Genomic DNA, 16,358 nt, shown 5'->3' with positions numbered 1-16,358 from the left:
ACAAACATGCATAAGGATGAAATTAATATCAGGGGTGGTAGTGAGGCGGGGAATCCCTAATAACCATGGAGACCTGACTCGATGGCGATAGGGATTCCTTGATTCTTTCCCCCGTGGTGAAAGGGATGGGGATCAACTTGTCCCCATTTCCTTAAATGGGGTGAGGACGGGGAGTACTCTCCCCGACCCGCGGGGATCCTCGTCCCTATTAATTTATTTTAATTAATTATATTTTTACTATTATAATTCTCAAAATATTATTTTTTTAAATAAAAATTCCTGAAAATATTTCTCAAAAGACCTCAAAAGAAAATAAATTTCAAAATATTATTTTTGTACATAAAGATTCCTTAATATGTTATTTTATGAAACTTTTTATGTTGAATGATTTTTACGTTTTTCATGTATTGGTGTTAAATAATTTTTAAAAATTAAAATTCATAGGTTTATTAGCATGGGGATTCTCGTCGTGATCCCTATAGGGACAGTTATCCTCCTGGGAGGGGAATGGGAGGATTTTTACAATGGGGATTCGGGGATGGGGATTCCCCATCGCCGTACTGGCCCACCTGGTTACCATCCCTAATTAATACCCTTTGACGTATATGTGCCCCATCTTGGATGAGTTGAGATTCTAATTTACCTATGTAAAACACGAAAGGCCTACACAGGGGACCTGATGCTGACAGAACAAAAGGTCGTTGGCAAGATTTCATATTTGCAATCTCATGATTTCCAATATATGTATATTTGTAAAAAAAAAATTAGATTTCAAAATCATTGAAATTATATTTTTAAAGAATTTCAAATTAATATTCATTGTTTTCTCATTTAACTTTTGCTCATAGGATATTATTATTTTAAAAAAATATGAACAAATCATCAATTAAAATCATCAATATATACATAATGCTTCATGCTCAAATCGAGTCAAACAAATAAATATAAACTGATTAAACAACACAAAGGTTGAGGGCTCACCTTGAATATTTGTTCTGTCGATTCATTTGGAATGAATTCCACATTCCTGTTGATAGAAATTAAATTAGAATGCAATTTTTTTTAAAAAAAAACCTTATAAAAGATAAATTATAAATAAGCCTCTGTTTAACAATACCAAGGGGAATAACTAAAAAGTGAGTCTTACTAGACGACATAAAAAAGGCAAAAATAAATTAAGAATTTAGAAAACAAAAAATTAATAAATTAGTTTAAAAATTTAGACATGGAATGTTTGGTTGGTGAGTTACTCACATAATCCCACATAACATACCAAATTTATCCCATGAACCCATTATATAAATAAACATATTTATTAATTATTTTTTTCAAAAAATATTAATATCAATAAATATATATTTATTAATTATAAAAGAAATTTTTTTAATTTTAAGAGATATTAATAGAATAACAACATGATCATGATCTACTCATCAAAAAGATTTTATTCCAAATCAAATTTTTTTAAAAGAAAATATTCCATTGAACAAAGTTTTTTCCAGGGAAAAATAATCAGTGACTCAGCTCTGTCATAACTATCATTGAATTAAGACATGACTCATTCTTAGCCATGAAGCAATCAAGCACAACCATCTGAAAGATTACCTGAGCCTTGAATCATACTCGTCCATCTCGTCACTCTCATCAAAGAAAAGCGCAAGACATTTTTTCAACTGTGGATCTTCCCATGCCAATGTTTCCCACCATTCTTGGCCCCCTGAGATCCGCGACTGCGGGGCAATAGAAGGCTCATTGTTTATAAAGAGTGGGAGCCTCTTCAATTTGGGACAGTGTATTAGATAGATATGCCAAAGTAAATCACAAACCAATTTCCCTTGGCAAATACTTGTCAAACTTGGCAAGCTCTGCAAACTCAAAGCCATTAATTTTGGAAGGGTAGTCATATCTGCACTAGCTTGACCTGAAATTATATCCTCCAACTCATTGCAATTGTGTAATGATATTTCTTCAAGATTTTGAAGGTTATTCACTAGCAAATCAATTGGTATCAAATACTTTAACTTGTGACAAGAAACAATTATGAGGCGTGTCAAGTTCTTAAAGGTTTGCTCATGGGCTTTTTCTTCGCACAAGCCCTTAAAACTGTGAAGTTCTTGCAAATGAAGCCTTTTTAAGCAAGGAAGCACAATTTCTCCATCCCCTCCAATCCACAACATTTTATTACATTTTTGGATTCTACAGTATATCAACTGTCTTAGTTTATCAGATCCAAAAAATTCTAACAACTGGACGAAATTGCAACCATCAATTTCCAAACAGTTTGCAGCACTAGGCAACATAACTTTGTCCATGCTCTCATTTTTGACATTATGTCCATCATATTTATGACTTACTATAAATAGAAGACAATCAAAATTTTTCAAGAGATCAAATTCATCAGACCTGCTAATGTAGCTATTGAAGGTCAACACATCATCGAAATTAGCCATAAATCTGGTCAAATTCTGTAGGCCTATTATTTCCTCAACTGTTGAATTATCTACAACGTAACCATCCAATCCCAATAAGCTTTTGTGCATGTAAAGAATTTCAAGGCAGGACATTTTTCGAAGTGCTCCAGATGGAAAACATCTCCATCTTCCATTAGAAATATCTAGATGTCTAAGTTTTACTAATTTTTGAGCCCATGGGGTAATTCTTTCAAGGAAAATAGCTGTGCAAGTTTTAACAGTCTTAGTTTCTGGAGCTTAGCTAGTGAAGGCAAACACTCGAGCTGACTGCACCTTGTCAAAATTAGCGCATGAAGGTTCACCAAGACAGAAATTGAATCTGGAAGTGCTTTTATTCTAGTGTTAGAGAGGTCAAGAACTTTAAGGTTGTGCATATGCTTGAAGAATGTGTCAGAGAAGGTGATCTCAGAGTTCCTCGTGATATCATGACGTAGCAGCAAAGTAGATAGTCGGGGACAATTTGGTTGGCCTCTAAATGCCTTGATATCATTTCTCATCAATGAGACTCTCTGTAGACTTTTAACCCATTCCTCCTCCTTAGGTGATTCCGTCAAGCCTAACCCAGCTTTTACCATCAAGAGAGGCTGTTCAGGGTTGTCATTTGTGATGTTAATTGCTAGATCCCGGATCAAGTCATGCATCCTCACATACTTATCATCATCCTCAACACTCTCTATCATGCATGCATCTTTGAGTTCCTTGAGATAAGCATGCCCTTTGTCTTTCTCAGTCTGTATACTTCCCTCTTCATCAATCAATCCTTCAGCCATCCAGTATTCAATCAGCTCATAAACAGATATTTGCACATCCTCGGGAAATAGAGCACAAAACAAGAAACATGCACGAATCTTGTCATTGCTTAAGCAGTCGTAACTGAATTTAAGACTCCCAAACACTTCTTCGCCCATGCCATGTATCTGATCTGCTCTTGATGTCTTGAGTTGATGTAATGCATTCCTCCAGACTGACGGTTGATTTGCTTTCCTCAAAGAACGACCAACAGTGATCAGGGCCAGTGGCAGCCTTCCACATTCCTTTGCTACCTGCTTTGCAATTGGTTGTATATCAGTCGACATAATAACATCTTCAGCACCAACTTTATCCTTGAACAAACTCCAAGCTTCTTCATCAGTAAGGCCCTCTACTTTAATTTCTTTTTCGCTCTCCATGCTATTACAAACGTTCATGGAACGAGTGGTCCACACAACTTTGGACCCATTACTTCCATTAGGCTCAGGAATACCCACATTTTGTAGAGAAACTCTTTTCCAAATATCATCTAAGATGATGACAAAGTTCCTCCTCCTTCTAAAAGCTTCATGTAATACCTGTGCTCTACTCATTAAATCTGCGGATGAAGAGAGTTGACAATGTAACCCTTCTGCAATTTTATTTTGTAGCTCCTTCTCATTGAAAGAACTTGAAACAGTCACCCAAATGATGATTTCAAAAACTTTCTTTTTGCGTAACTCATTGTAAATCTGTGTCACAATTGTTGTCTTGCCAACGCCGCCCATACCATACACACCAATTTTACCACCCTCAGGATTCATGATGCATTGCAAAATCTCTTCTTTCTTCTTTTCAGCTGAAGTGCCATGTAAGGTTGCTGCAGGTAAACTGGAGGAAGCTTCGGGTAGTGAATCAATAAATAAATTTTCCTCTTGAGCAAATGGCTTTCCTTTCTCTTGAAGATCTTTGACTTCACGGAGTATTTCCACTGTCTTCTTGCTTCTCTTCAAACGGGAGTAGTAATATGACCAAAATTGTGCATCACCAGTGCCTAAGCTGTTCACATCACTTTCTATCTCCTCCAAGTTTTTCAACCAATTTGTTACCTCCTCTCTTGGTCTCTTTCCATGCCGCACGTTGCCTGCATTCAGTTTGGCACTAACGTCTTTTTCTTGGCTCCTCAAAAAGTCTAATTCTCTCCGCATAGTTTGATCATTTTCTTCATGTTCTCTGATATAGTTCAATTGTTGGCAAATTTGTTGCCATGCAATCTGGCAAGCACATGATAACAGCTCTCTTAGAATCTCCATTCTATATATCGAGGAGCTTGTACGGCTTTCATTAGCTGGGACAATCAAACTTTCATCAGAAAAAATGACCAACAGGCAAAATTAAAAATAAAAAAATTAGTATGAAGAACAGCTATCTGGCTACCAAATAAGAAATATAACAAGAACCAAACATGAATGAAGGTGCAAGTCCATTTCAACATTATAAATCTTACACTACACCATAATGGATTTTTAGTGGCATTTATTTGGCGGCGTTTTTTTACAAACGCCGCTATATTTAACAATTTTATGGCGTTTTTCCATAAACACCACTAAAAAAATAATTTACCGGCGTTTTTCTAGAAGTGCCACAAAGTATTGTAATTTCGGGGCGTTTTAATCAAAAACGCCGCTAAATTCGTAAGCACAAACTTTATATTTAGCGGCGTTTTTCAAAAAACCGCAACTAAAGTAATGTCATTAGCGGCGTTTTTTTACAAAAAAAATGCCACTAAATTCTTGATATCATTAAATTTGAAACTAATAAAATTTATATTTAGCGGCGTTTTTTTATAAAACACCATGAAAGTATTATACTTTAGCGGCATTTATGACAAAAAACACCGCCAAATTTATGATATTATTAAATTTGAAAGTAAAAAAAATTAGATTTAGCGGCGTTTTTTCTTAAAACACCGCAAAATGATAAAAAATTATTTGAAAATTTATAAAATTAAAATTTTTGCGCCGTTTATCCCAAAAAAAGCCGTGAAAATATAAATATTTTTTAATTTAAAATTTGCAAAATTAAACTTTAGCGGCATTTATGCATAAAAACGCCGCTAAAATTTATTTTTTGGAAAATTCAAAATTTGCGCCATCTTTTTTGAGAAAATTTGAATTTAGCACCATTAATTTTAAAATTTTTATTTAGCGGCGTTTAAGAAAAACGCCGCTAAATACCATCAGTTTTTATTTTCTATAAATACCCTTTGATATTGGAAAAAATTGTAAAAAAGATACCAAGATGATGGTGAAGAAGATGAAGATGAAGTATGTGATGGCGATGATGACGACGGGTTAAGAAGAAGAAGAAGATGAAGTATGTGATGGCGATGATGACGACGGGTTAAGAACAAGAAGAAGAAGAAGATGATGATGATGATGATGATGATGATGATGAAGAAACAAGATGTGAAGAAGAAGAAAAAACTAGAAGAAGAAGAAAAAGAAGCTAGAAGGAGTAGGAGGAGGAACCAGAAAAAAGAGAGAAAAGAAAAGAGGAAAAAGAGAAAACAATAATAATAATAATTATTATTATTATTATTATTCTAAAAAAAGAAGTAATAATAATAATAATAATAATAATAATAATAATAATAATAATTAGAGTAGTTGATTTATTTTTTTAAAAAAAATCAGGTTAAAAAAATTTACATTAATTTTTTAAATTATTTTTTAAAAACACCGCTAAAGAACATATAAACGCCGCTAATTTAGCGGCGTTTCTAGATAAAACGCCGCTAACGTAATTGGTAAATTAATTATTTTTTAAGTTATAAAACGACGCTAAACAGAATAGAAAAACGCCGCTAATTTAGCGGCGTTTGAAGAACAACGCCGCTAATTGCTGAAACATTGCCAACACTATCTTTGGCGGCATTTTTCCCGGCGCTTTGTGAAATTGCCGTTATGATATTTAGCGGCGTTTAAAAACGCCGCTAAATATAAAAAAAAAACGCTGCTAAAGACCTATTATGGTGTAGTGCTACACGAGTAAACCATTACGACAAATAAGAAAATTCAACTTAAAAACAGTTTAATCTGGAGCTATCTAACTAAAAATTAATGTGGTAAGGCGCATGTGAGTTGAAGATCAGATTTCTCCATTTAAATTTCTGCTATATGTATATAAAAAGGTTCCTTGAAGCCAGTCTTACAAGTTGAGACTTTACATGGCCTTGAAAGGGCATATTTTACTACATGCTGTTCTACCCCTTTTTTTTCTTTTTCAGTTGCAAGTTTTTCAATTGTGAAGGAAGCATGTTACAATGTAGAGAAGTTACATATACTCCAAACAATGAAGTGATTCGACAAGCAAACTTAACGCACAATGTGACTAGTACTGTGTGACTTTTCTTACCCTCTCCCAGATTTTGCCTCGGAAGCTCATATAACCCAAACCATCTGATTTTCAGCCATGAAAACAGGTTCATGGATTCAACCGTTTGAAAAGAAAAGGGAATGAAAATAACCATGAGAATTATCCTCAGAACAATAAAATTTCCTAAATATCTTTTTCTTGACAGGAAAGCTTATAATAAGTATAAGAAATTATGAATGCTCAAAGGAACAAAAGAAAGAAAGATTTAAACTGAAGAATTCGGTATCACATACCAGAGATTTTTAACGTCGTCCAGAATGAATTGTGGAGAAAAAAAATGAGTTTTGTATACTTGGAAATTAACTACCAGCACATTTTCATTTTTCTTTTCATCAAGTAAAGCGTAGACTTTTAGCTTTCTTGGATGCCATAATAAAGAAGAAAAACCTTTTTTGCATGTCCTGCTAACTTTAGTGTTAGAGTATAACTTTTCTATCTTACAAGCTTTATGAATGTTCTAAAGAAAATTCTACCATAAAATAGGACTTAGACCATTTTAGACTGCAAGCATATGAAAAAATGAAGCAGCATAAGTCATGAAAATCGAAAAGAGCTTTTAAGATAGAGCACGTATTAATTAAAATAGATGGGGAAAAGGAACCGTTCCTGAAACAGAAACATAAAGAAGAACATGACAAGTTACCAACCAGATAAACTCAATTTTTAATAAATTTTGGCTGGTATACAGCATTAAACCGGTCATCTTACCATTTTGTGTAGGCTGATTTTATATCTTTAAAGGTGAAGCTTTTGCCGTCAGAGTAATGAACTTCTTGAACCAATAAAATGGTAAGATAAGCAAAATTATCTATGCTGCACCTTGCCTTGAAAGCTCATATATCTATGTGACCATTACATCTGATCTCAGCCCTAAAAAGAAATTCACGGATAGACTGTTTGAGGAAGAACTTGCAAAAAACTGAAAATGTATGAAGATAAATAAAGAAAATATTAATCACAAGAAAAAATTATGCTTGATGGACTTAATTAAAAGTGAGATAGATATAAACTTGCCTAGAAAAAGAGAACCCAGAGAATTTGAGATGAAACATGCTCAGAAGCCTATGATTTGGGACGTCTTTGGGTAGAACGCATACTTATTATTTATTTATTTATTTATTTATTTATTGGTAGGCCCAGGAAGTCTTTATTTTTTTAATATTTATTTATTTATTGGTAGGCCCAGGTAGACTTTGTTTTTTTAATATTTATTTATTTATTGGTAGGCCCAGGACGACTTTTTTTTAATATTTATTTATTTATTGGTAGGCCCAGGACGACTTTTTTTTTAATATTTATTTATTTATTAGTAGGTCCCAGGAAGACCTTGGCAAAATTCTTGAAACCCCACTCATTCATTCTTCTCTCCCCCTTTCAGTTTTGATTTGCATTTATTTTTAATAAATTAGTAGATATAATCTAAAATAATAATTTTTTTAATATTTATAAAAACTTATTATTTGGCATATTGATATTTTAGAAATTAGTCTATTGGTATCAAAAGTCTTTCTTTTAAAAAAATTATGTTGTTTTGCAATTGTATATTATCAGTGTGACAAACAAGTAGTAATTGTGAACTACTCGAATTTTAACAAAAAAAATGTTTGATTCAATGAAACTGGGTGAAAGCTACACTTCATATTGAATTCAAATTCAGTTTATTTAGTAAAATTATTCATGTTCAATGATAATAACATCAAAAATATGTTCGAACTTAAAAAGTAATGTAAGGATAATCGTTATTAATTTAGCAACTTGTGATTAGATAAACAAGTCCACAGTTAAATAAACACAATTTTCATATCTAAATTCATCATTTTAATTTATTACTATTGTTATTATTTTTTTTTAAAATTCGTTTAGAATCTGAAACTCTGCTTGAATTTTTATATGTTTCATAGAAATTGACAAAAGCTTATTGATTATGATAATATAGAGATACATTAAGCACCTGTGTGCATGAGAATTAGACATAATTTACACAAAAAAATATGACGAATTAAGAAATAGTATTTGGTAAGTATGGATGTGGAACAGTGATGTGCTCCCCGCAAGTGTACGAGATCGTCAAATAATATCTCATGTAAAGACACGAGGATCGTATTCCTCGGTGCTAAGGATTTACTATTACTCCTTCATCGCCTACTATCTAGCCTAATATCTTAAACAAGAGAGTTTACTCTCCTAAATGCAAGAAAGTAAATATGATACGACTATACGAATTAAAGAACAAAGCAAAAGATTGCAAATAGCTACAGTAAAATGCAAAAGGCCTATGGATGCGGATCCCCTTGAGGGGTCATCATGACACATGGATGAATAACAAAAGATAGCGAGGGTGATTTTGACTGAAGGATCTTTAGATTAGATCAACCCCAAATTCTCGGCGATTGAACCTTAATCACATACAAATGTTGATTGAAATTTCTTCCTAACCAATACCCCTATGATTGCATTAAGTACAAGAAGATCCCAAGATAAGGGCACACTTAACCTAAGTTTACCCTTACAGATCGGAGGGCTACCGACATCCAATTTCCCAGTATATCGATGCAAACAAACCCCTTTTAGTTCATTAATGATCTAATACACGTGAGTAGGTCACATATACGTGTATAACTCAAGAAAGAACTACGGATCTCTTCATTGAGTAGTTCTTGGCATGAAGAACAATGAACTAAATCATAAATCAACCCAAGCATTGCAATTAAATAAAGATCATCCAATATACATGATGACAACCCCCCAACCAAGGTTCACCAACACCCGGTGGCCTTGGGGTCTAATGTGCCATCATACAATTAAGAACAACAAAGTAAATAAAAGCATAAATAAAATCCCTTGATGATGAAGCTCCTACCTCCTTCTCTTGCCCTAGAATGTCGCCTCAAAGAGATTTCTTCGTTCTTCTTTTTCCCCTCTCCAAGTGGTAGCTAAAGACTCCCCTTTTCTTGCCCTAAAAGTGTGCTTTTATATCCCCAGGGTATACGGGTGGGCCGTATAGGGCACAAATTGGGCTCAAAACTTGGATGAATTGTAGCTTGACAGGGCTCATACGGCCTTCATGCAACCCGTATGGAGGCTGCAAGAGCTAGGCCAAACTCTCTGTCCCGAAAATCCTCCAGGTGCTGCATTAGCTGCTACATAACTTACTATGGTGCTCCAGCTACAGTAATCTGCTACATTACTCTATCTATGGTAATCTACTACAGTAAATACGCTACAGTCTTGTGACCTAGTTTTTTTTCTTTTTTTCACCCTAATCGTATCCTCGTGTTCTTCGTGGACCTCCTGCTCATCATCATCTACCTCTTGACCAACATTCACATGGGCAGCAGATTCTTGATTAGCAATAAGATCACCTTCATCACCTTCATCACCTTCATCCCCTTCATCCCCTTCACTATTAAGACTATATTCATAATCATGAATATCACTCTTTGCATCACTTCCTTGTCCCATATTTATTTCTCCATCTCCCTCAGCTTCTTGCAAATCATCCTCCTACACACTTTTATTGGTCACATGTTCCTCAAGATTTCCAGCTTCTTGTAACCCATCCTCCTACAAACCTTCAGGATCCACATATTCTTTAGCATCATCAAGATCTTCATCCAACTTCTTGTAACTCATCTACTGCAAACCTTCAGCTTCTTGTAATTCATGCTCTTGCAAACCTTCAGGAATCACATGTTCTTCAGGAACTTCAAGATCTTCATCTATAAGCTCTTCATCAACTTCATCTGGATTAACTTCTACATCAACCTCTACTGCATCCACACAATGCCCTACACTTGCAAGATTTCCTGAAATGTTCTCACCATTAGGACCATCTATCTTTACAACCTTCACATAAACACTTATAATCCTACTCTAACCCACACTTGAAGCTATCCTAATGACATCTAAGTCAAATTTTAATTCTATCAACCTTACTACATGACTCCTGCTTTCATTCCACCAAAAACTACATCCATCTATATGAATCTTCAATCCACTGGCCATATCTAAAATCTCTAATCTAGATATGAAATTAGCATCACAGAAATCAGCAAAACCTGTCATCCTATAATCACTCCAATTTGCAACATCATCCATCCCATAGTACATTTGTATTGTAAAATAATCAGCAAAGGGCACTGAACAAAAACAATGGAAATGAGCTAAAAACTTATTGCTAATAATATTCAATAGTTAATGACATCTCATTATATAAGACATCTAACAATAAAACACATCTAATTCACAAGTAGTAAAGCAAACATGCAAGTATGGTAAACAAACAATGGTCAAGAGTCAATAAATGTATTCATCATGTATGTCACAAAGCATGTTCATTATCAAAGAAAACACAACCAAACAATAATGTTCTTCTTAACAAAATATTAACAACTTTCAAGGGTATAAAAAAGAACATCGCATTTCATCTAGAAATAAACACAAACAACAATAAACACCTTCCTCCACATCATTAAAAATGTAATCACTCACACAACAAATACAGACAATAAGCATAAATTCATTATCTATTATCATAGCCAATGTACATATTAATTTGAACATTTCCAGAACTTTCAATCCATTGCCATATTACAAATCAATGTAAGAACGACATGATAAATAGACTTACAATATTCCGGCGCTGCATCTTTCGCACCTCTTATCTTCCAACTGCTTGGCATTATGAACAACTATGGCTATTGCTGGCTGGCCCTAACTTTACTCTTCCGAAAATGTAGGACTAGATAACTTCCTCTTGCTTTCCTCACTTCACCGGTGGTGGAGAAACAACTCTCTGGTGATCACAAATAGCTGTGATGCTTCAGATGTCTCCCTCACTCTCTCGGATATCCCTTTCTCTCTCGGAAGTTCAAGTATCAAAAAGTGATAATGGACTAAGCATAGAAAGGGAAAGGAGGATGAGTAGGTGGAATCTGATGGGGATGCTGACTTGGATTAAATAAGCTGAGTCAGCATCGGGCTGATGTGTTCTTTCCAACTAGGATGGAAGAAAACATTAAAAATGGTGTGACATGGCATTTCCAGCTGCCACATCATTTAAAATTGGCCGGAAACCCCCAAGTGACCTCTAGGTGAAAACAAATCAATATCCAATGACCAAAAAGATACAAATTGAAACATAATGACCAAAATAAAAATCGGCCATAACACGGTGACTACATTAAAAATTTACCCAAATAAATATAGTATTGACCATCTGATCCATCAATTCTAAATAATAAATATAGTATTGTCATTATGAAATAAAGTTATACTAGAAGTGAGAAAAATATTTGGTTGGAGTCATGTATCACAAAGGTATAATACCCTAATTGGTCCCTTTACTTTTCTCTCTCTTTCTTTTTAGTCCCTCTACTCATAAATGATCCCGACTAGTCCCTCTACTTTTGAAAATGTGCCCACTTAGTTAGAAATGCTCTCAACTAGTCTCTCTACTTTTAAAAATGGCCCAACTAGAAGGACTAAGTTGGTGAATTTTTAAAAGTAGAGGGACTAGTTGGGAGCATTTCTCACTAAGTGGGCACATTTTCAAAAGTAAAAGGACTAGTCGGGAGCATTTCTGAGTAGAGGGACCAAAAGAGAAGAGAGAGAAAAGTACAAGGGACTATTTTGGTGATTATACCTATCACAAAGCATCCCAGTGTGGCTATAACATAACATTGAAAGGTTATCAATGCCCAAAAAAAAACACATTAAAGTGCAGTGTGTCATTTGCCTGCCTTGAGTGACAAACTAACATATTATGATTAGTAATCTCGATTCTTTTTCTTATTATAATTTGCCCCTCACTCGAAAGTCAAATAAACACAAAAATTAACATTTCATTAACTAGATTACACTGATAAGTGATAATAGATAAGCAAGAATATCAAGACTTCTTGACAAAACAAGTGACTCCATGAATGATAGGGAAAAAGTGATTATATATATTAAGGTCTTTAAAGTAAAAGTGAGTCTACAATTTGGTTCCAACAGGTTATTAACACCATGTCCGTAAATTTAAATTTCCCTTGAACCACAATCTTGATCATCATTGTTGTTAGCATATAATTCACAAAACAAACATGCACCCAGCCCTCACACTTAAGCCATTGTCCTCAATATAGATATGGCATGCATCACAACAATAAGGAGAAAAAATTTAAAGAGACTGCATTCAACAAACAAGAGTGTAATGCCCACCTCTCAACATGTGTTAACTATTCATTGTTAAGGACACACACTTTCTCAAGAAACAGAGTGATGTTGCCTCTCCAATGTGTTTGCCAAACTCAAACACACTCAACACGTCCCTGAGATGAAATCCATTTTAATAAAGAATAAACTGAAATATGTAACAAGGATAATAACACGAATCTTTGAAAATATAAATATGAAGCTATTATTGCAATCAAATGGTGTTCTAGCAACGGGGAAGAGAGTAAGCTAGAGGAGGCGAGGTCATCCACGAGACTCGCCCGAGTAGATGTCACACCACCGGGTCTATCGAGATAAAGGAAGTGGCACTCATGGAACAAAATCCTTTGCTTTGAAGCGTGCCACCAGAAAAACCAATCAATCGCCACAAAACAAAATTAATAATCTTTAAACAAACGACTTCACAGGTTCAAATATATGAATAAAACAAATATAATTACTTTTCTGATTTGCAGATGCCAAGCTACAATTCTTGACACATGAAAAGGGAACCACTTATTTCGGAACTGACCTACGACCCCAGCTCTATACTCACATAGGTAATCTGTTGGGGTCCCTTCACTAGCGCAACACATTTTTTAGTTGGTCAATAATTGGATCCGTATTTCAAACAATTAATTTAGCATACTCCAAAGTATATAAGATCAATTTCTCAAATAATTTCCCAACCAAGACCAGGGTGGCAAAATAAACTTTAAAAGGCTTTTAAAACATAAATTCATAGCGATCGTTATCAAATCAATTTCCAATACAATTTTATGTTGCGAAAGAGGCGCCATCCACGAGGCGGGTATCTGGCATACTCCCGACAACATGGCAGGTCAGCGACTGAGAACGACAACCATCAAGATATTCCCACAGCAACCTTGTCGTTCGCCGTTCGAGGTTTCCCATTGATATCTGGGTTTCTCACAAGACAAGCTTCTGTCGATGGCTCTCACAGAACATCATGACTAGGGGTAAACTTAGGAATTTGGGCATGGCATGCCTCCCATCGAGGCGACAGACCTCATCTAGTGATGAAGTAAGTAGTCACCATCAAATCATGGCTCACACTTTAAGACTTGCACAATACACTGCCGAAAGTGATATCCGAGGAAACTATTCACATGCCGGGAATGAAAACCAAATCACCTGGCATTGATGGTTTAAACATTTTAATTTTTTTATGGTTCCTGAGTAATCTCAAGTTAAGGTACACATAACCAATAGTAAATGCGTGAGAAATAATAAATTAAAACGTATTATACATGTATTTTACTGTTGAAATAGCATTATGAGCCAATAACGATCAGATATGTACTAATAGCACAGCTAAGCTATGTAAGCCAATTATAGGTATCATGACAATAAATTATTAAACCGTAGTCCATAAAGCAACATTATTTCGGCTAATAATAATAAATGATACTTGTTTTCAAAATAATGGCAATTAACCGGTCTCAAAAGAGTATTACAACTCACGGTCTTATGGTTTGTTAACCTAAGAGAACCCTCCCAAGCTTGAACAACACCTAATACGAGAGGAAATAAAATAAATAACCATGACTTCTTGATGAATTGAACCCAAAGAAAATACAACAAATGAATAATTCACTCTCTCATTAGGCTCACTCACTCTAAGCGGTTCAAACCAGACCTTGCATAATCAAACTTAGATTCTATTGCAGAAACCAACTCAATTTTGCTAAACCATTCTGAACCAACTTGAACCAACCTCAACTTCATGAGTAGAAGTCCAATTTCACCTTCAGCGACCAGACTTCAATTGTAATACAAAATCTCATGAACCTTGGTTCAGGAACCCAATTCTCCGCTTGGAATTGATTCACAGAAATCATTTGACCAAAAATCTGAACCAAGCCCAAATCTATCTCAACCAACAACCTAAATTCAGCCCAACTCAATTCTAAACATTGGTCAGAATCGATCAATCCTCAATTGGGTTTTTCAGTTCGCCCACTCATTTCAAACCCAAATAAACTCGATCTATTTCAACCTGGCTGGCCAAGCCAACTCCAAGCCGAACCAGTTGAACATGACTCGAATTAAATCAAGCCCACTTCGCCGGTTTGATCGAAGCCCAACTCACCACGAATTTGACAAACTCAACCGCTTAATCTCCATCCATTATCATCTGGGTACAATCATCATCATTGTTTATATAGAAATTTTAATTTCTAATTCCATAAGTTCGATGCATTTCTACTTTGATTAAAATCAAACAAGAATAAATAAAAAAATAATAATAATGAAGTGAATCTACTTCTCCTACTTCAGTGCGGGAACAAAAAGGAAGAATGGGCTCTATTCCAAATAGGGAGGCAGGGGTGTCTAAAATAATAATAATATTGATATAAAGAAGAGGAAAGATATATATATTTATATATTTGAAGATATATATATATATATATATATATGTGTATTTTCGTTTAAAATTTTAAAAATAATATATATATATATAATAATGAAAAAGGAAATTCAAAAAATACACACAAAAACATAAAAGGAGGAGATTATAGATAGGATCGAGGTACACTGAATTCAATGTTTAAAAAAAAAATCTCCAAATTTGATTTTCTTGATGATGAGAGTTTTTGGGACACAAAAAAACAAGTTTTCTTGGAAAGGAAGGAATAAGAAAAAATAAAAAAAGGGGAGAAGGGAGAAGGAAGAAAAAGAGAAAGAAGAAGGAGAAGAAAAAGAAGGTGTGAAGAAAGAAGAAGTAGAACTCCGAAGGAAGCTTGATGGTTGACAAAAGCCCGTAGAAACAACTACGGATTATTTTTCAACAGCAAAACAGGGTACAATATTTGTTTCCTAAATGTTTTCACTATATATATTAAAAGAGGAAAAGAAAAATATAATGAAGGGTCTACTTTTTGCACATGATGAACATGCCTGAGATCATACATTTATGTTCAATGGGCCCACGCTCTTTTAATGATGTCTAGAAATCCAATGCATGTGTCATGCAGCGTATATGTCGCTACGATCCATCACTCGTGCATTAAGAAGAAAAATGCAATGGGTTCCTCGCATTTTGTGATTTTCGTGCATCTTTAAAAGAAAATGCACGATGCATACATCCATGTGATTAGAATGCATTTCTTTCCTCTCTCTCTCTTTCTCTCTCTCTCTCTCTCTCTCTCTCTCCTACCTCTCTCTCTCTCGTGTTTGTTCTTCTCTTCTTCGTGTTCTCCCCAGGCTGCTTTCTCTCTTTCGATCTCTGCACCTCGATGTCGCTTCTCCCTGATAAGATAACAGCAACCGTATTAGCTATACATGTTGTACTCGGTGATGGCTGTCGTTTGGTCGTAAAACACTCTTCTCGCCAGCCTGTTCACGCGTAGGCCCACCGTAATGACAAGGTGGGGAATAGGATCGGGTCCTACCTCTCATCTTTCCTCTAAAGCCCGTTGCTTGGATCCTAGTCTCCCCGTTGATGAACTTTTGATGGCCGCTAGTGGTTGAGCATCTCAAAGTACTTAACTGTGCAGC

The 16,358-nt window shown here is 34.9% G+C and overlaps 1 protein-coding gene across 1 annotated transcript; it reads right to left on the bottom strand.

The window, feature by feature from the left end:
- Positions 1-2,632: 2,632 nt before the first annotated feature.
- Positions 2,633-10,271, bottom strand: LOC120268657 (probable disease resistance protein At4g27220). Its single transcript, XM_039275963.1, has 3 exons — positions 10,211-10,271; positions 9,897-10,126; positions 2,633-4,474 (listed from the first exon to the last, which is right to left on the bottom strand). Exons 1-3 carry the CDS (start codon positions 10,269-10,271, stop codon positions 2,633-2,635), a joined length of 2,133 nt encoding a protein of 710 aa, XP_039131897.1.
- Between the last annotated feature and the right edge of the window lie 6,087 nt (positions 10,272-16,358).

This window comes from Dioscorea cayenensis, chromosome 9 (genome assembly GCF_009730915.1).
Source record: "Dioscorea cayenensis subsp. rotundata cultivar TDr96_F1 chromosome 9, TDr96_F1_v2_PseudoChromosome.rev07_lg8_w22 25.fasta, whole genome shotgun sequence".
Classification (NCBI taxonomy): domain Eukaryota; kingdom Viridiplantae; phylum Streptophyta; class Magnoliopsida; order Dioscoreales; family Dioscoreaceae; genus Dioscorea; species Dioscorea cayenensis.
Note: the sequence above shows the minus strand (reverse complement) of the source record. Positions and strands in the feature narration are given on the sequence as shown.